General features: G+C 44.6%; 1 protein-coding gene across 1 annotated transcript in view; it reads right to left on the bottom strand.

Annotated features, from left to right (window-relative positions):
* Nucleotides 1–5,555: 5,555 nt before the first annotated feature.
* Trak2 (trafficking kinesin protein 2) overlaps nt 5,556–20,595 on the bottom strand; it is a 33,561-nt gene continuing 18,521 nt past the window's right edge. Inside the window, exons 10-15 of the mRNA XM_059278865.1 lie at nt 16,495–16,571; nt 15,936–16,136; nt 14,740–15,035; nt 13,283–13,549; nt 11,271–11,376; nt 5,556–9,210 (exon numbers count right to left, since the gene is read on the bottom strand). Of these exons, the coding sequence (XP_059134848.1) occupies nt 8,532–9,210; nt 11,271–11,376; nt 13,283–13,549; nt 14,740–15,035; nt 15,936–16,136; nt 16,495–16,571 (1,626 nt within the window). The 3' untranslated portion in view covers nt 5,556–8,531. The remainder of the gene's footprint in view (nt 9,211–11,270; nt 11,377–13,282; nt 13,550–14,739; nt 15,036–15,935; nt 16,137–16,494; nt 16,572–20,595) is intronic.

Raw genomic sequence — 20,595 nt, 5'->3', positions numbered from 1 at the left:
GGTGAAGATACGTTTCCAGAGCAATGGAATTCTACAGCAGCTTGAGCCTCAGTGGCGAATGGCCACAGTCCCGGGCTTTCGCGATTGATTTTAACTGTCTCTGTTTTCTCAGAGTACTAGAACTCTACAGTGGATGTGTCCCTTTTTTATTGTTTTTGTTTTGTTTTTTGTTTTTGTTGTTGTTTGTTTTGTTTTTGTTTTCGAGATAGGGTTTCTCTGTGTAACAGCCTTGGCTGTCCTGGATCTCTCTCTGTAGACCAGGCTGGCCTCAAACTCACAGAGATCCGCCTGGCTCTGCCTCCCGAGTGCTGGGATTAAAAGCTTGCACCACCACACCTGGCGGATGTGTCCTTCTTGAAGCTTAGCTTTGAGACTTGTGGACGTCCACAGGGATGGGCCATTTTCCAGCTACCTATGGTTTCAGATTTTTTTTTAAAACAAAGCTGATCTTGCCAAATAAAACAAACAAAAAAGACAAAACAACCAAACTAAAAAAGTGCCTGCTTATTAATTTTTATTTTATCACAACTCACTAAAAGACACACATTTTATAATGAAAGTTCACAAACAATACCTTATCGCTTACTATTCTGTTTTTCTTTTCTAAATTAAGGCTGATTCTAATCCATTAGATGACTCCTAGTTCAGTGATGTCCCACATCCCATAGTTTACAAAAGCTAGACGTTTACAATCTGCGTGTGTCCTGCCTGAATACCAGGCTCCATAGCTAGGCACGGGGCACCACCTCAGTTCTGTGCTCTGTTGAGCTGAAAGACTAATTTGGAAATGATCAGTTCAATAAAAGCACAATTACTCTTTTGTGATTTATTTGTTTTCTTTTAGCCCTGCCTCTCCTGGAACTCTCGCTCTGTAGACCAGGCTGGCCTCAAACTCATAGAGATCCACCTGCCTCTGCCCCTGTTGGGATTAAAGGTGTGCGCCACCACCGCCCGGCCACAACAAATCTTATGTTAAGAGACTCAACCATGTGTTAACAAGAACTTTAACCAGAGAAGGAATCTGACTAGATCTACATATAAGAACGATCATGGTGACTGCAAGGCAGAGAAACAGGTGGAGGGCCTTCACAGGAGACAAAGAAACAGGGTAGGAATGTCTCAGAGGCTGATGAGTCCTAGGTGCGGTCCTGGAAGGCCAGCACTGGGGTGACCAGAGGACAAGGTAGGCTGGGATGTGGGAGGGAAGGAAGGAGAGGCATTGTGACTCCTGGGTCTCCAGTTCCAGTGACTGAAATGCTGTTGGTGCCTGGGGTGGTTTAAAAGAAAATGGCCCCCAAAGGGAATTGTACTTTTAGGAGGTGTGGGCTTATTGGAGGACATGTGTCACTGTGGGGATGGGTTTGGGGTCTCCTATGCTCAAGCTACACCCAGTGACACAGTTCACTTCCTGTTGCCTGTGGATGAAGATGTAGGACTCTCAGTTCCTTCTCCAGCACCATGTCTGCCTGCATGCTGCCATGTCCCACCATGATGCTAATGGACTGAATCTCTGAAACTGTAAGCCAGCCCCAATTAAATGCTTTCCTTTATAAAAGTTGCTGTGGTCACGGTGTCTCATCACAGCAATAAAACATTAACAAAGACAGTGCTGTTCACTGTTAGGAGTATGTTGGGAATGAACAAGTTTGGGAAGAGACCATGCATTCTGTTTTGGTCATGTTGAGGTACCAGGGGGACATCTAAGTGGTGATGTCTACTGGAGAATTTATTAAAAGTTCCATAAGTTCAAAGAAGAGCCTAGAAATAGGTTTAGTGGTTGATTGAGGGGGTACATGAATACATAGGGGACAGTATCATGTGAGAAGATGGCCTGGAACCTAGCTCCAGGCAAAGCCAGCATCAACAGCAACCATTCCTCAAATTCGTCAATGCAAACGCACACAACTGTGGGTTATTAATTAGTGGCTTAAGGCAAGCAGGTCTGTCAGCTTCGTGTAACAGGGAGTCTGGAGGCAGAGAATCAGTCAGTGGGAGGAGTCAGCCGCATGCCTGGGGATCGGGGTTCTGCTAGGCCAGCCTCATTGTGCCAACTAAGAGAAGCCTTGTGGCTTCTACAACTTCAAGGGCCTTGAACAGACAAGACGGAGACAGACATTCAGAACTTAAAAGGAGGGAAAGAAATAACAAAGAGAAAGTTGATAGATTTAACTAGATTGAGAATTTACTTTGAACCTGTTCATCATGTAATTTATTTATTTATTTATTTATTTATTTATTTATTTATTTATTTTTGCGATTAGTAAAAAGAGTGTAAGTTTTGAGTGAGCGGTGGCCACATATACAGAGAGAAGGAAAATAAAAGCTGAGGGGAATCCCAGGCACATGCCCCAAAGCACTGACTTGCCAACATTACTTCCGTTGTTTTCTTGTGATCAGGTAGAGGCAGGCTCCTGGCACTGAGCTACACTCCCAGCCCTCGTACAAGTATTTGGAAGTCAGTACCACCCAAATCCCCCTGCCGCTGCTCTCCCCACAACACAGCTACCATTTTGTCAGCTCCAAAACAGCAGAGGGACCTGAAGTGAAGGCTTCCAAAGGGAAGCAGCATGTCCAATGTCTCCCCTCAGGGCCCGGAGGGGACCAGACTGCCAGTATAAGAAAGTCCAGTGAGTGGCACCACCTTAACAGCGAGCTGTGCCATCAGAACTGGTTTGTCCGTGGTTTGGGGAGGGGACACCGTCCTGGGTGATGTTGCTGTCCTCATGAGGTGGCAGCCACGAGCAGCCGGGGGCTTTGCATTTAGTGAGTGTATTTGCTGACTGAGACCTGCCCCAATAAGGCAGGCAGCGTTCTCTTTAGGGGCTGGCAAAGACCTCCAGTATACTCTGTTGTCTTTGGCCACACCTTGACTTTTGATATCTGTGCTGATCCTCTTGGACTCATTCAGCTGTTCTTGAAAGGTCCCCACCACAGAGCTACAGAACTGTGAAAGCTCGCACTTCTGTGGTCACACCCAGAGGGGCCCCTGTTCTGGGTATTCTCCCTCTCCCTCAAACCCGCCCCCCTGTAGAGATGGGGTCTCATAACACAGCACAGGCAGATCTGGGACCGACAATCCCACTGCTACCTCCCGAGTGTCGGGCCCACAGGCACACGTCACCACAGCTGGCCCTTCCTACCTCCTGCCCCTTAAGAGGAAAAAGCTCATAGTGTTTGGATGCTCTGAAGGTTTGTGCTTTGTGTTGTCGGCAGGGTTGGGGACAGATACTGCCTGAGAACACCAGAGGGACCGGAGTGGCAACAGGAGTACGCAGAGGAGGAGCCGTGTGAAAGTTTTCCAGAGGTGCGTGCACCCCCTGTTTTTTTTGCTTCTTTTAATGCTTTCATCTCTAAGCTGCACTTGGCAAAATGTCTGGCCCACTATAAATAATGTCTGAATGTGATGTGAAAATTTTGTTCTTTAACAATTTACTATACCCAGCAAAGCTTTCAATCACCATAGACGGAGAAAACAAGATATTCTATGACAAAGTCAAATTTAAACAATATCCATTCACAACTCCAGCCCTATAGAAGGTACTAGAAGGAAAACTCCAACCCAAGGAGGTTAACCACACTCATGAATGTTGGAAAACCCCACCCCTAAGCCCACTTTCAGTAACCTAGGGACAGTAGGCCACATCTCCGTCAGCCACCATCTGTGGCACATCTTCACTGTCGCCAGAAGTCATACACAATCCCTATGTGAATGCGCTATGGTATGCCCCCTTACAAAAAGTCAGTGCCTTCTCTTCCTGCTCTCTTTCCCTTCCACCCTCGCTCAGAGGCAGCCTCTGAGTACCCACCCTCCCCCAATAAACTTTTTGAGTGAACCCTGTTGCATGGTGTGACTTTGTGGTATTTATTTGCTCTGATCTGCCAAGGTCTCTTTTGCAGCATAAATCACAACAATGAAAACACAGGAAATAATCTCAAACCAGAAAAACCAAAAGAAGGAAAACTACCCCCTCCCACACACATCACCACCACCATAATAACAGGAATTAACAATCATTGGTCATTAATATCTCTCAATGTCAATGGACTCAATTCCCCAATAAAAAGACACAGGCTAACAGAATGGTTTCCAAAACATGATCCATCCTTCTATTGCATCCAAGAAACACACCTCAACATCAAAGATAGACATTACCTCAGAGTAAAGGATTAGAAAAAGATTTTCCAAGCAAATGCACCCAAGAAGCAAGCTGGTATAGCTATTCTACAATCTAACAAAGTAGACTTCCAACCAAAATCACTCAAGAGATGGGGAAGGACACTTCACACTCATCAAAGGAAAAATCCACCAAGATGCCATCTCGATTCTTAACATCTATGCCCAAATGCAAGGGCACCCACATTTTAGCTCTTGCTGGTGACACCACTTGCCAGCCAACAGCCATACTTACTTCTTTTATAATTTGAAAATTTTGTGGCACTTGGCCCTTCATATAAAACAATGAAAAACAAAACGGTATTAGTGTAAGTCAAACTTAATACAGTGAGAACAGACAGAAGCCAACATGATACTCAAAGCCTGCATTCTTGTTGGGTTTTGGATGTATGAATGTAGACTAATATTTATGAAAGAAAACACAAAGAAACTGAGAATGTTACCAAAATTTTATGTCCAAAAGTAGTTTCATATTTCATTCATGATTCTCAAAATGTCCACAATCCAGTATGGATATTGAATCTAACCCAGCAAGGGATACACTGTTTGCTTGTTTTTGTTTTGTTTGAGACAGGGTTTAATAATAATAATAATAAAATCCAAAAGCCAAAATCAGTCTTAGCTGTCCTGGAACTTGCCTTGTGAACCAGGCTGGCCTTGAACTCCGAGATCCACCTGCTTCTGCCTCTCGGGTGCTGAGATTAAAGGTGTGCGCCACCATCACTGGTTATCAGGGGACATACATAGCTCAGTAATAGAGCACTTGCCTATGAGTGAGTCCTAGCTTCAATCCCCAGTACCACAGGCAAAGCAATCAACGCAAAAACAAAACTGTGAATGAGCTTTTCTATTAATTCCAACAATGTTCACACTTAAGAAACAATTTCTAATAGCTGTGTGATCAGGAAATTGTGAACTATAGGAAAAGAATTGCATCATACTTTCTGAACCTTCCCACATCCACTGTCTGCTTAGCAATGGCTTTATTCTTGGTTGGTGTTACTCTGGGATGGAGCTATTGTGATACACACTCATGGTGTAGTCTAGGTCTAAAAATACCTGAGGGCCGGCAAATGGTTCGGTGGGTAAGGGCATGTGACATCAAGCCTGCGCACCTGAATTTGATACCCAGAAGCTACGTGGATGAAGGAAAGAATTGACTCTTGCAAACTGTCTCTGACCCCAACATCATCCCCACATTAATCACTTTTAAAAGTTAAAACAAAAAACTGTAATATATTCTAAGACTTGCTTACTACTTGACTATTAATTTTTTTATTAGTTCAACAAATATGGGATGTTTTCTAATAAAAACCAACATAAAGACTCCATGCTGGATCGTATGAGACCGAGACAAAAACCACAGGAAGACACAGGACAGTTTGAGAATTAGCTGCTTGTGTTTATTATCCGATTTACAATTGGTATAGCAAAGGAAGGTGCATACAGAGCTATTTGACAAGGTCCAGTTCCAGATGTGACACAATGGTATTCTCCTGGAGCCCCCAGGGCCCCATGCCATGCCGGGGGCCACACAGAATTCGGGAGAGGGGCTGTGCGTGCCTCTGCTCACCCGACAGCAGAGGTGGCCCCAGACACAGGCAGCCCTAGTTCCAGATGTCAAGCTGACGTGAGAACCACCCACTACTAATTATGCACTAGGAGCCTGGGATACTGTAGAAAACATGCCCTCAGTAGAGGACAGGCTCTCGTGAGCCCGACATCCTCCATTGACAGAGCCTGACCATTTACGTCAGACCAAGGGCAGGAAAAACTAGAAACCAAAACCTACTTACTTAACAAGGGCATTATTAATGTCTAAGGATTTAAACCTAAGGCTATTTACATAAGGTTTGGGATCTTCAAAATTCAGGGCAATTTTAATTCTGAGTTCGAGAAGACTCTCCTACTAGGTAACAGGACACTCAGAAGTACCTGAGAAATAACCACAGAAAACCCTGAAGGAGAAAACAACTGGGTTTTCCCACCAAGCATGAAAGTACATACCAGCCGATACTGTAAACAAAACAAAACAAAAAAACGCCGAGGAACAGTATCGGAGCATAATAGTTCTACCGGGGAAGAACTTGCTGGAAGGCTCTACTTCGGATTACATTTTACAGACAGCCTGATGTAACAGATTCTCAGTACCAAAAATAATTTTAGGCGAAAACTTCAGAATCAGCAAAACCCAGTTTTAAGACAGGATTCATTTGCAGAGACAAGCATGCACCAGGGTACAATTACTGTGTTCCAAAGGAACATCAAAAAATCAATTAATTGTCAAAATCCCATCTGGTTTAACCAGACGTGCTCACTTGGTGCTAAGACACCATTCGGCCTCCGGTGATCACTTAGGCACTGAGTACACAAAAGTATAGAAGTATTCTCAACACAGAACTCCACAGAATCCAGCTTAATTACGGTGGTGTATGTGGCATACATAAGGTGTTGAATAACACCTTCCTACCCTCTTGAGCCCTTGCTTCCCTACTTCCTGCGGCTCCTTCTTCAGAAGCTGTGAATGTCCAAGCAACAGAAGAGTCCTTTCCTGGGGAACCAAGACAAAGCTTGGAGCTTTTGCTGAGGGAGGCACCCAGTTATTGATAGACTAGAAATACAAATGCTATTTTAAAAAATGAATTGGAATATTTAGGAAATTGAACCACCAGGAAGTCTTGTGTTAATGCCTGCTTCATCAAGGTCACTTGCTAACCCGGAGTCCTTCCTAAACGTGTGCGTGGTCTGTTGACAGCAGCGAGACCAGGCAAAGGGTGACAAAGGTGTGTGTGTGTGTGTGGGGGGCATCTTTACACCCTTTGTTTCTGAGAAATTTATTTAGAAAAGTGTTAGTAAAGGTTCTAGAAACATAGAAAACCCATAGGTTCTTACCATCGCATGGATTTTTTTTTGACCCTTTGCGTGCATCTCTTCTTGGGGAGGAGACTCAAGGGAGAGAAGGAAGCAACCCCCTGCATACATGAAGAATTCCTCTCAAGCAAAATATTTGCAAGTTAAGCACCGAGAGGACCAACTAGGAGACCTCCTGCTTTTACAGACAGAACAGGGAGTTCCCACTCATCTTCTCCCCGGGTGTGACACTTTCTTGAACAACTCCTCAGAGACAAAGCCATGGCCTGCCACCTCAGAAAGCAGAGCCTTCTCCCCAACTCAAGGCCTGCATCACACTGCTGAATGCTGGACCCATCTTCAGGCCTCACTTGTCTTAGCTCTCCCATGAGCAAGGTCCTTCTCTACTCCTGCAGACACCAAGAACTAGGCAGCTGTCTTTATTACGTAAGGAGAACAACGGAACCCAACACACACACTCTCGAAGCAAGAGCCTGGGTTTTACTTCAGTTTATAATTTAATGTGCCTGAGAATTTTTGTGCAAATACTTGTCATCTTTCATTAAAAATATGCATAGCACACTTTGGAAAAAGTTAGTTACAACTAACTTTTCTTAAAAATTTACATATATAAATATACAACATAATCTAAGTCCTACTGATTGCGCTTCTGGTTCAAATCCTTCCGGCCTCCAAGGACATTTGAGAAACATGCAATTATGTCTGTATTCCTTGGCCACCATATTATCCAGAAATATCCTGAAAAACTTTCTTGATTCCAATTTACCCCTATTTTCCTTTTTAAATCCCTCCCAAGCCCACTCACATTACAATTTTTAAAGTTTTTGTTATGTTGTACAAAAATACAAGTTTAAAAAAACTGGAGTTTTAGTAATCATAAATACAAAGAAATCTGGGTGGTATTTGGGTTCTCAGTGCCTGAACGTTCTGAAAAGAGAAAGTCTCCATTTTTGACATAAGGGACAAGAGAAAACTCCTTATTTGCTAATGCTGTGAGTGCACCGTTGGATGGATGCAAATTTGACCAGGCATCAGCGGGGAAAGCTTCTACAGTCTCAGGAACAGACCACGCCCTGCAGCACCCTCGGGGCAGCCTCCTGCCGGGACAGCCAGGGTCCTAGCTTTCCTCCTAGGCAGTGTCTCCTGTGTGTTCTAGGGACAGAGGGGCCAGCAGCTCAGTATTACTGCCGTGTTTCAACAGGATTGGATTTCCTTTTCTACTCACTTTTCATTTTCAAGGCAACTCAGCTGAAGAAGTGCACTAACCTCTCCATTTCTGTCTCCAGCCTACTCACGTCACTTGTCCCCACCTTCTGTTAACTCCACCCCCGAAGCCCTCATCCAATGCTTCTATCCCTCCGCTACACCTCTCCACATCCGCAACCCTTCTGCGACATTCCTTCTCTCTCCTCAGGCCGGTCCCCGTTCTCAGTGCGTCTCAATCCTTCATGTGCTAATTTATACATGAGGTCAGTAGTGATGAGCCTCAGTCTTCCTTCAGGATACCCATTTTGGGTGAGGCTGTGCAAACTGGGGCTCCAAAGCTACCCATCATGACCGGAAGACTCTGATTCCTCCTCAGTCCACCCAGTAAACTGCCACTTGAATTTAAATAAACAGCAGACTCTGGTCTCTGAAGACCCATTTCTGCCTCTCGGTTTTTCCCGTTCTCCTGGGGGTCAGGGGTCTTGACCACTCTGGCTATCCCCAGTCTCTTCAGCCTGTCCACCAAGTTCATCTTCAGCTGGCCAACATCAGGAGGAGTCCTGGAAGGTCTTAAGCCATACATTTCTTGCAGGAATGTTTCAGCTGGTCGGGAAGCCAGAAAGTTCTCGGAGACATGGACTCGGGGCTCAAAGGGCAAGGGGGAAGAGCATGGTGACTGTGACGGGGAATTTGGTGGTGTGGAAGGGGTGGCCAGGGCCTTGGGGCGAGGCTGCAGGAGGGGGTCTTCCGAAGCCGGGCTGTGGTACGCCTTAGCAGAGATGCCTCGCTCCTGCAGAAGCTTAGCTAAACTCCGCGTGCTGCTGAACGTTATGGTAGAGTCGCGCCGGTTTGTGATGGATTCCCCAATGCTGAGTCTATAGGACACGGCAGGAGAGTTCACAGCCGTGTGGGATGAGCTGCTCCCGCTACTTCCACAGGACAGTGACGGGAACCCGGAGCTGGAAGAAAAGAGGGAGAGTGCCTCGGAATCAGGGACACCACACCGACACTTAACATAAAGAAAATACACCAAGAAAACAATAGCGTGATCAGCCTTACACGCAAGGCAACCTTTCATTTGCACGAGGATGCCCAGCCTGTTGTGTTCTCAAGGACAGCCTTTCCAATTTTATTTCACTGGAAAACAGCAAATGTCTATTTGTGAAACTGCCATTTTCTCAAACTGTTAACTCTAAACCACAGTAAAACATGGATATTCATGAACCACATTGTGAGTCTTGCTTTGGAGTGTGTATTTTTAAGAAATAAAAACCAATGAAAAGCTTTGACAGTTGTTAGATCTTGTTGCTTATTCTATGCTTGGTTAAGAATAAGAGAGAAGGGGCTGGAGAGATGGCTCAGAGGTTAAGAGCACTGGCTGCTCTTTCAGAGGTCCTGAGTTCAATTCCCAGCACCCACATGGTGGCTCACAACCATCTGTAATGAGATCTGGTTCCCTCTTCTGGTGTGCAGGCATATATGCAGACAGAACATTATGTAATAAATCTTTAAAAAAAAAAAGAGCTAAAATAAATCATATTTCTCATCATGGTGGAATGGAAGGGCTCGTCTGTAGTCAGCTTTCCTTTGTGAACAATGTTACCAGGATTTAACACGTTTTCACTGGAACAAGATGATCACACGTATCATAGTATCAAGATTTTCAAAGATTATGAACTAAAGACAAGTATAAGATTGATAAATTAAGCAACAGCTTTCCAGAACACTAACGTGTGCAAAAGAAACAGCACTCGTGCAAGTCTGACTTCTTGGTCAGAGCAGCCTTGCTCAGAACCTCTGGTCTCTCCCTCATTTCCTGGGAGAATTTCCTGCCCCTCCCCAAACTGTGTACCTGTAAAAAGTCCTTTAAGGATCAGTTTTCTAGAGCATACACTGGTACCTAATGACTGCAGAAAACTTGCAGTATGCTCATGAGAGCCCCTACGAGGACTCTGACTGGACATCACCAGTCTGCTGCTTCCAGCCGACATATGTCTGAATGGCCGGTCATCTTCTCTCCTTGTTGGCCGCTAGAAACTCCAGACTGAAATGCAGGGGTCTCCTGAGTGCAGATCAGCCTTCCCGGTGTGATCCACACACTGGACTTTACTCCTCCACCCACACACTGACTCGCTGTTGCACCATTTTTTATTTCTGGTTATACTTTCCCTACAAAGACCAAAGTCTCTCTGAACACCACCTCTCTGGAGAACCGGCAAGCTAGAACCAGCCTCGGTACGGCTCAGTAAGTGGAGTCTAGGCAGTGATATCTGGCCTGGCAGCTGGTGTCATAACTCATAGAAATGTCTTCGGATAGAGCTGGGTGAGTTAGGTAGTCTTAGGTGAGGGCTGGCCTGCTCGAAAGAGCAACACTGTGCTTAGGACGGGGCTTGGGACTATGAAGCCTTGGTGCAGGGCTGGCACTCCACCAGAGGTGACCAACATCGCCTACACAACGAGGCCCTGACATCAACTTTGGAAACTGGTGTTCGGGCGAGCTTTTCTGGTCGGCAGAGTTCCAGTGCACTGTCAGAACCCAAGGCAAAGGTAATGAATCAGAGAACAAGGCAAGGCGCAGGGACGGAGCCCAGGCCCTGGTGACAGTGTCTGCTTCCATCTTGGACAGGAGTCACATGTGTAACAGCTTCCTGTGAGTCTTCCCGGGAGAGCACTGATCGCAGAGGGATCTGGAGCCATCTGAGTTTGAGCAGCGTGAGGAATGGAGGCGGTCTTGTGAAGAGTGTGGCATCTCACACCTTGCAGCCTGATTCACTTTGGGTACAGACACCCTCAGGTGAGTCATTTGTTAGCTGTCTGCTCCTGGGTCAGTCACCTTAACTTTCTATGCCTCAATTTCTTCATTTCTGCCTACTTCAAAGAGTTATGATCAAAGGAGAACATGAAATGTCAAAATATTCTGAAGACAAATAGTCACTAATAATTAAACTAATTAACTATTAAAACCCTGGGAATCTAAAGAGGAACCTGTGTGAGGCCCCTGACCCCCAGCCCCTCTTACCTAGGGGTGACCTGAGTGATGTCAGAGGGATGTAAGATCCTACAGTTGGTGAAGGTGAATGTCGAGTTCGTGCATGACAGACACTTTCCTGGGTTCGAAGTTGCAACTGAAACAGAGATTTTTAGAAAGCCAAACACAGAATAGAAAGACTAGGTTAATAACATAAAAGGCGCATCATTATTTTGTTAGCAATACAGCATTTATCAACTGCCTTTTGTAGTAGAAAGTTCCTAAATATGGAAATGAAATATATATAAATAATATACTAGTAGTAACTGATTAGTATATAGCTGAACTTACAGTGCTTTAAAATTATAAATAAAAGGAGTAAAAATAGCTTGGAAATGAGCGAAAACCACTCTGGAAAACACATTATAAAATTGAGATAAAAGAAAACATTAAGATCTAGTTATCCTGATGCCCAGTCAAGCTACCTGCCCTGGTTCTTAGAGTGCTGTGTGCTGACTCTGGAAAACTTCGTGGTAATTCCAGGATGAGGCCTCTTTATTTATTTTTTTTCTTTTCTGATGGGGTTGACATTTGCATGCTGGCATAAAAGCAGTGATGGGTAAAAATTCTAGCTCCTCAACACAAGTCGAGACAATGACCCCAGATTATACTTGTATTCTTCATCCTTATATATTCACAGTATTTTTGTTCCAAGCCAGATGTACTGAAGGAGGTGTTTATCATTAAGTCTTGCATCTTTTTACTCTGCAGTAGATGGAAACAGGCTGTGTCCACTAGGCCCCTGCTGTGCACATGTGTGTATGCAGCCAATACAAACAGCAGTTACCTACAGAAAAGTGTTTATGCAGCCGAGTTGAAACCGTATCAGGGAACACCATTTACTAACACACAAGCTATACTTATTCAGACTTGGGAATCTGGCAGGCATTCTCTTGGGGAAAAAAGCTGTCAGTATTCTCTACCAATGACAAATGCAAGCTTCAAGTGACAATCAGTTTTGGAAACTCACATCCACTGCTGAGATGTTGGAAACAGCCTGTCACGCTGAAGTTGTCAGCAGTGACATCAATACACCGTCTAACGGGAAGTGTCAACATCTGGGTGTCTGTGTAACTGTCTTAATGACCAACACAGGCCACCAAACCATGCCTGAGCACACGTTCAGAGTGTAGGGCAAACACAATTTAATGAAAACTAATATGAAATTCATTGCTAGAGTTTCAGATTCCACACTGCTGTAACTATTGGAGAAACTACCACTTCCCAAGTTCTTGTTTGATTTCAAACATCCGTAATTCTTGAAAAGACTATTAAAATAATTTTTTCTTTTCTAGCTACATATTCACACGAGGGAGTATTTTCTTCACATTGTTCATCCAAAACAGCATTGCAACAGATTAAATGCAGAAAGAAGTTCATAATGAGAATCTTCTATTAAGTTAGAAATTAGACCTGCAAAATTGTCAAACAAAACCATTTTCTTACTGTGTACAATACAGTTATTTTTCAGAAAACAGTATCTACAGAGAATATTTATTTATTTAGTTTTTTGAGATAGAGTTTCTCTATGTAGCCCTGGCTATCATGAAACTTGCTCTGTAGACCAGGCTGGCCTCAAACTCAGAGATCCACCTGCCTCTGCCTCCCAAGTGCTGGGATTAAAGGTGTGTGCCACCACTGCCCAGCTCAGAACTTTTATTTTTAAATAAGCTATTTTTTCTGGTAAGTTCTCAGTTTTTATTCTAACTTAATTAGTATCAACAGACAAATAGGTAAACCTTCTTGAGTTCTCACAGACTTTTAAGAGACCAAAAGGATTGCAAACCACTAATTGACCTGATCTATCTCTCTTCCTATTTAGTTTTGCAGGCTGGTGGGATAAAACGGAGAAAATTAGAAATGTCAGCAATGCTACAGACTTTTATTACCTTACTTCCACTGGTGAGTACATGTCAGAGATGGCACGGGGGCAGCCGGACAGCCACAATAGGCCCGTGCACTGCACTGGTTCTGAGGCCTTGTTCAACAAGCACTCTCCTCACCTGTAACTGGCCCGCCCGCTGAGGTAATGGGTGGCAGGAAGATCCCCGTCACTGGCGTGGGAGCTGCAGGTTTTGGCTCCACTTGAAGAGGCTGCTGAACCTGAAAAGTGATTCCCTCTTCTTCATCCTCCTCTAAATCCGAGATGTGATAGACGACATCCTTGGGCATTTGGGTGAAGCCTTTAGTAATGACGCCTGGTCGTGGGTCAAGGATGGTTCCCAAGTTTGGTTGAGCAAGCTGCTGCCAATGATGCAGAGTCTGTGATCCTGGACGGGCAAGCAGGACAGGCATGCATTACATTTCCCACAGATCCTCAATCTTGAAGAAGGTAGAATTGCATGAGTAATAACAACAATGATAAAGACAACGATACTTGGGTTTGGTATTTTGATAAAATTTGTAAATTTAGCTTCTCTGTAGAAAACTGACATGATGTTGAACGTCTGAGCAATAGCTTTTCTATTTCAAAAGACAATCTTCGAAGGGACATCCAAAGAAGAGGAGAAAAACCCACTAAGGCATTTTTAACAGGACCTGAGCTGCTCAGGCAGGAGGGAGGCTCCCACTTTAGGGGTGGGCTGCACTTTCCAGGTGGTGAAAACCAGTGTTCACCTGGCTTAGTCTATGAACTTGGAAGCGAAAACTGGGCACTTAGGTTGGAAAACAGCCTAATTTCTTTGTGCATTTCTCTACTTGTTCATGACTCTTTTCCCTGGATCCCCAGAGGAACACGAAAAGGTAGGTTATAGGGTGGAGAACACATCCCTTTGGCTCCAGCCTATGGGATGCTGATGAGTGGTCACCCCATGCCCTTGTACCAGATGTAACATCTAATTGTCACTCCGGTAACTTCAACCTAAAATCAGCAACTCTAACCAATACTGGGTCAGACCAGGAGTCCTTATAGGCTGCCTACTCAAACTTTTGTTTAATAAGGAACTTTTCACCACAGTATTAGAGAATCACTCACGGACCATCAATATCCGATAAATCAGATACTTCTTTTGAATTTAACTTGTACTTTAAATAAAATTGAACTGAAGGAGAAAAAAGCACAGGCATACATGTGCGCCTCTGTGTCAGTGATACTCCTTGGGTGGAGTTCTTTGTAGGTGGAAATGAAGCCGTACTCTGGATAATTTTCATTTATCACATCCTGTTGGTGTTACCATGGTAACTGCTATCAATGGTATTCCATAACAACAGTTAGGAAGATTCTCCCCACTTCCCTCTTCCACTGATACAGACATCAGAAGAGAAGGAACGCTGATGACCTGGTGACACAGGCCTCACCACTCACTAACTGTCCAGTACACGGCACCACCACACAGACAGCAGATTTACCGTGATGGACAGCTTGTGCACATGGTGCTCTCATAACCGCTGCACAGATTTCAATTCTAGGAGAGACGTCTAACATGTACACAGCTGCTAAAGGCCATCACGGACTTATTACCTTCCAGGGGCTTGACAATCTGTAACTTTTCTGGCATGAAGCCTCGAAGGCAGCCAGCACTGCCGAGGTCCGTGCTCTCCGACTGGTCAGCACAGAACGAGTCGAGGTGCCCTGTGGGGGTGTCACAGCTACTGGCTTCCTCCTTCTCGGCCAGGACCTGGATCTTCCGTTCCCACTCCTCAGCAAAGAACTGCTTCTCGCTTAGGTAGTTCTGTCTTCGCAGGCTAAGGCGATGCAAAGCCATAGCCAAGTCGCTGTCTTCAGTGGGTCCTGGGTGGCTTGTGGGCTGAGAGCTCCTGTGGGAAAATCATAGTCGCTGACGAGATTGTGGTTGTGTGCACAACCTAGACCTCTCCTTTCTACAGCACTGGCCATTCAAAGACTGACCTCAGGAATGAGGTGTCTTCTAAGCTATTTGAAATACAGAAAACAACAACAAACAAAACCATCAACAATACTATACATTACTGTGATACATCATTTCCAATTCCTTCTAGAAAGTCAAAAATATATTGTGTTTGCTAACTTTTCCATTTCATTTAATTATGAAGCTGCAGGTATGTCTACCTTTATGTTCAGGGCAGACAATCACAAAGCAAGTATTATTACAGTTCACAGAATTGCTCAGTTCACTGAGCACAAGAGGTATCACCACTGTTTATAACTGTGACTGAAGAGAAGAGCTAGCTAGCCATCAACTATTACATGCTATTGATCACAAAATGTAGTTACTTAAAAAACTGTGAGTAGGGTGTGGTGGGGCATGCCAGTAATTCTAGCACTCAGGAGACTGAGGCAGGAGAATCATGGTTTTGATAGCAGTCTGGGCTGCACCAAAAGTTCAAGGCAGCCTGGCTACACAGGAAAACATCCTACCTAAAAACAAACAAACAATAACAACAGACAAAAAAAAAGTAACTGGTGCTGAAAAAGATGTGAAAAAAACTTACTTTGGGTCACAAGCATTCCCCAAATATGCAGACTATTTAAAAGAAATCAAGGATTAAAAATGACAAGGTGCTAAATACTCATGCGTCTCTGAGGCACTTTCCAGCATTCTGAAGCTGGGGTCGTTTAGAATTGATGCAGAAGTAACAGTTAGAGCGGCTGTCAGCCACTGTGAGTGAACTGAGCGTGTGATCTGCTACGCCAACACCATAAGCAATGCAGACCCACAGCCAGGAGCCATGCCTTACCCTGGAACCTCTGTGCAGCTCCCTTGGTTCAGGAGTGTTTTGTCCTCTGTTTGCTGGACACCGGACTCAAAGGGTTTGGCTGTCATGACGACACTTGAACGGTTGGAGCCTGGGATGGGTAGCAGGGCCGGGAAGGTGACAGAGCGGCCCCGAGCGTCATTGGCAACCTTGACAGTATCAAACACCCTTTTCTGCTGGGCCCTGTCAAAAGAAGCATTCACTCCTGCTACTGTCACCCACTAGGGGGCACCCACGAGACTTGTGCATTCACAGACAGAACCAGAAACAAAGCCACCCAGAATACTCCCAAGTCTGGGAGAAATGAGAAAATCAGCTTTGGTACAGGAAGAGCTCCCCCATGAGAAGACAATCTGCACAGTAGATTCTCTCCTGACCGGCATTCATGACTTTGTATTGTGTTTCTTCCCTCGGTGCCCAGGGATCAAACCCAGGACCTCACTCTGCCTCGCAAGCCTCCCACCACAGCAATCCCAGCCTGTGGCTTCTTTTGAATTTCCACTCCAATGGTGTGGTAACAGCCCTTGTGACTTGTACTTACTTTTGTTTAAACACAGACTCCTCATCCAAACTCAGCTTTTTACGCATGGTCCCTTCAATCTCAGCTGCCAACGATTCCTAAAGAAAGGAGTTCAAGATTTGTCAAGTGATTGCTACCCTCAAGTGAATTAAAAGAGTGTATACAAGAGTGTATTTTTTATGTTATAAGAAAAGGAAATACAGGGAAATGCAGACTAAAATTCAAAGGGGGTAGTGAGACTGGAAATAAAGACTCTTAAACAAGACCCAGCCATCTCTCCATGAAGCACTGTTCTAAGGCAGCAATGGACAAAACCAGTAGATGAAAAGCCAGCATCATGTACGGAGACACAAACACAGAAAGTCTGACAGGCTGCAGACCAAGGCGAATCTGTAAAAATGTTCTGCTTGCTTCCTTGTAACTTCTACACACTTACACGCTTTGATAATTTGCTCAGAGATGAGGATTCAGCTAGCACGGTTATCACACTTGGTGGGGTTGGACTGAGGGTGCCTGGCTCTGAAGGCACTGAGAACCTGATTTTTAACACCCACAGATGCGCTGATGGAAGGATGTGAAATCATACATCTCCCGACCTGACCACCTGAGTGAGTCCTGAGCCGTGATAGCTGAGTGGTAATGGGTACATCTGGCACCCAGGTCTGTTGCAGAATATTTGTTTACACTGTGAAGATGTGTCACTGTGATTGGTTTAATAAAGAGCTTAATGGCCAATAGCTAGGCAGGGGAGACTAGGCGGGACTTCTGGGCAAAAAGAGGAACTCTGGATGAATTTCGACATGAGAGATACCAGCTAGACACTGAAGAGGTCAGACATACGGAACAGAGCAGAGGGAACCGAGCCATGTGGCAGAATACAGATTAACAGAGCCAGGTTAATTTAAGTTATAAAAGCTAGTTGTGGACAAGCCTAAGGCCGAGCTTTCATAATTAAAAATAAGTCTCTGTGTCATCATTTAGGGGTTGGCGGTCAAGGAAGTCCAACAAGAAAGCTTGCTACATGGGTCTTGGATTCAGAATGTCTTTTCTCAAAGTTACCAGAGCTCCTTGGAGAAATGGCTGATTCCTGGGACAGAAAGTACAAAAAAAGCACAGTTCGCATGAAGGAGACCCTGCTGGCCTTACCTGGGACAACTTGAGTATCAAAGGATGGGATTAGAAAACTGTGACCCGGTAGTTGTGATGGTTGGCTTTAATTGTCAACTTGACATTGTCTAGAACCAGCTGTGGAAAGTCTCAATGAGTGACTGATCACATGGTTGACCTGTGGGCATGTCTGTGGGGGGTACTGTCGTAATTACGCTAACTGAAGAAGTCCCAGTCCACCATGGGCAGCACCATTCCCAAGGCAGGGGGTTTTGAACTGTTTAAAAGTGGAGGAATTGAGCACAAGCAAGCGAGTGTACATCCTTCACTGTCCTCTGCTCGACTGAGGAAGTGATACGAGCAGCTGACGTAGGTTCCTGCTGTCTGGCCTTTCCCAACAGACTGCAAACCTAGAACTGTGAGACAAAACAAACTCTTTCTCCCCAAAGTTGCTTTTTTTTCAAAGAATTGTATCACAGCAATGAAAATGAAATAAGACCAGTAGTCATCACTGAAATGACCAAAGAACCTGGATGATGTTAAAAGCAATGGCTGAAAGTCTGATGAAGACATTCACCCTTCATCACTCGGTTAATGCAGTATCTGCTAGCTTTCACTTGTGTGTAGTAAATTAGTAGTACTAATTTAATTAGTTCATTATTAACTTTCAAGGTTGAAAAACTAGCAGATACTACTAACCAAAAATTTATAATTAACAATAGGATGAATGTACCTCCTGAAATAACTTAGCATTATATCACACTGAAATAACTACATACAAAGGTATCCCGTTTTTCTTAATTTGTATGTATGTATGTATGTATGTACGTGTGTGTGTGTGTGTGTGTGTGTGTGTGAGTGAGTGTATGTGAAGGTCAGAAGACAACTCTGTGGCGTTGGTTCTCTCTTTCCACTTTGATGTGGGTTCCGGGGATTGAATTCAAGTCTCCAGGTTTGCGTGGCAAAGACCTTTTACCCACTGGGCCACCTTGCTACCCCCAAACATATCCTTCAAAGGATATTTTTGGAGCTGGATGCCGTGGCCTGCATATGCAATTTCAAGTAGTCAAGGCTGAGGCAAGAGGACCACTTGAGCTGAGGAGGTGGAAGTTGGCCTGGCTATGGTAGACAGACGCCTTCAAACTGAATGTCGGAATAAATAAGTGAGCAAATAAACACACAAACCAGAGTTTACAAGTAACAGAATAACAGGCATTGTTGGGAGGATTGGGAAAACTTGAGTGGGCTCTGGATGAGGCGACAACGTACTGAGTCACCTTCATGACAACAGGGCAGCTCTGCTGCCATTACCAGGCGTGTCCTGCTCTACTAAACACTGTCCCTGTCTTTAAACAGAAACTTAAGCGCTAAGTAGTCAAAGGGATCTCTGACACTTGCTATCAAACAGTTCAGGAAAAACAACAACAAAAACCAACCAACCAACCACCCAATGAACAAAAAAACCACCAAGGGAGGTAATAGCAAATATATTAATTATTCATGTGAAGAATATAAAAATTTCTTGTACCACTTTTTGGAATTTTATTCTAAGTTTTAAATTATTTTAAAGTCAAAAATTAAAAAACAAAATGCTGGAGATGTAAGTGGTAGAGCTCTCGCCTAGCATGTATGAGGCCCTGAGTTCAATTCCCTACATTGCTGAATAAATAAACATTTTAAAAAACCCCAAACAATCAATGTGGTGCAGTGGGTAAAGGTGTAAACTGTCGAGGCTGATGACCCCAGGTCAATCCACGGGGCCCACCCACCTGGTGGAAGGAAAGGACCGACCCTAGAGAGTTGTGCTCTGATTTCCATCAGCTAGGAAAGGAAAGGAAGTGGGAGACAGGAAAAGACAACTACTGAAGAGAAGAATGGGGTCAGGAGGGTGACCAGGGAAGGAAGAAAGCAATTGTTGATAGATATTCACACACACACACACACACACACACACACACACACACACACACGCTCTAAAATAAATGTAAAAACACCCAATAGTCAGTCTGGCTAGCCTGTGCTATATATAGCAAGTTGGAGGCTAGCCTGTGCTAAACAGTGACCGTCTCAAAAGTTCAGAGTCGTGTATGGTTTCTATAAGAACCAGGTGTTAAAATAGCTCTTTGAAACAATGTAATAAATTCTGGCATAAACTCAACTTTTAATTGAGTTCTCCCATTCCCCCAATACTGTCTATTAATGAATTAAAAAATTAGGGTTCCTATCTGCAAGAGACTTATATTCTAGGTAGAGTTAAACCTACCAAGAATTTAAGACTTCTCGACAGAGGTTCAGATGTTCAAAGCAAGCGTAAGTTGGACAAGAGCCCTGGAACTCACAGGGCAGAGAGGGAACCAACTCTAGAGAGTGGTCTTAGTTGAGTTTCTATGCCTGTGACAAATCATCGTGACCAAAAGCAACCTGAGGCAGCAAGGGCTGTTTCACCGTAAGATCGTAAGTCAGGCACCCACGGAAGTCAGGTAGGAATCGGGAAGTGGGAGCTGGTGCAGAGGTCATGGTGGCGTGTTCCACCCGCTTTCTTCAGGATTACCAGCCCAGGGGTGGCACCACCAGGGCACCTGCACATCAATCACTAATTAAGAAAATACCCCACAGGCTTGCCCACAGGCCTATCTTGTGGGGGCATTTACCCAATTGAGAGTCCCTCTTCCCAAATGACCCTTGCCTGTGTCAAGTCGACAAAACACCAGCCAGCACTAACACTGTCTTCTGACCTCCATGTGTGCACATGACACGTGAACAGGCACACACATGTACACACACTAATGGGAAAAGGAAATCTTAAGTGTGTGGCCAGGAGATGGTTCTGTGGGCAAAGGCTTGCTTTCAAGTCTGCTGACCGAGTTTAATCCTGGGCCCCACATCCTGGAGGCAGGAAAGAACCACCTTCCACAAGGTGTTCTCTGACCTCCACACATATGCTGTGCTCATGCATACCGAACACACACAGAGCAGACAGACATAAAAACTCAAAAGCATGGCTTAAGTGAGTGA

Source organism: Peromyscus eremicus, chromosome 13 (assembly GCF_949786415.1).
Source record: "Peromyscus eremicus chromosome 13, PerEre_H2_v1, whole genome shotgun sequence".
Classification (NCBI taxonomy): domain Eukaryota; kingdom Metazoa; phylum Chordata; class Mammalia; order Rodentia; family Cricetidae; genus Peromyscus; species Peromyscus eremicus.
The sequence above is the reverse complement of the archived record's forward strand: the minus strand, read 5'-3'. Positions and strand labels throughout refer to the sequence as shown.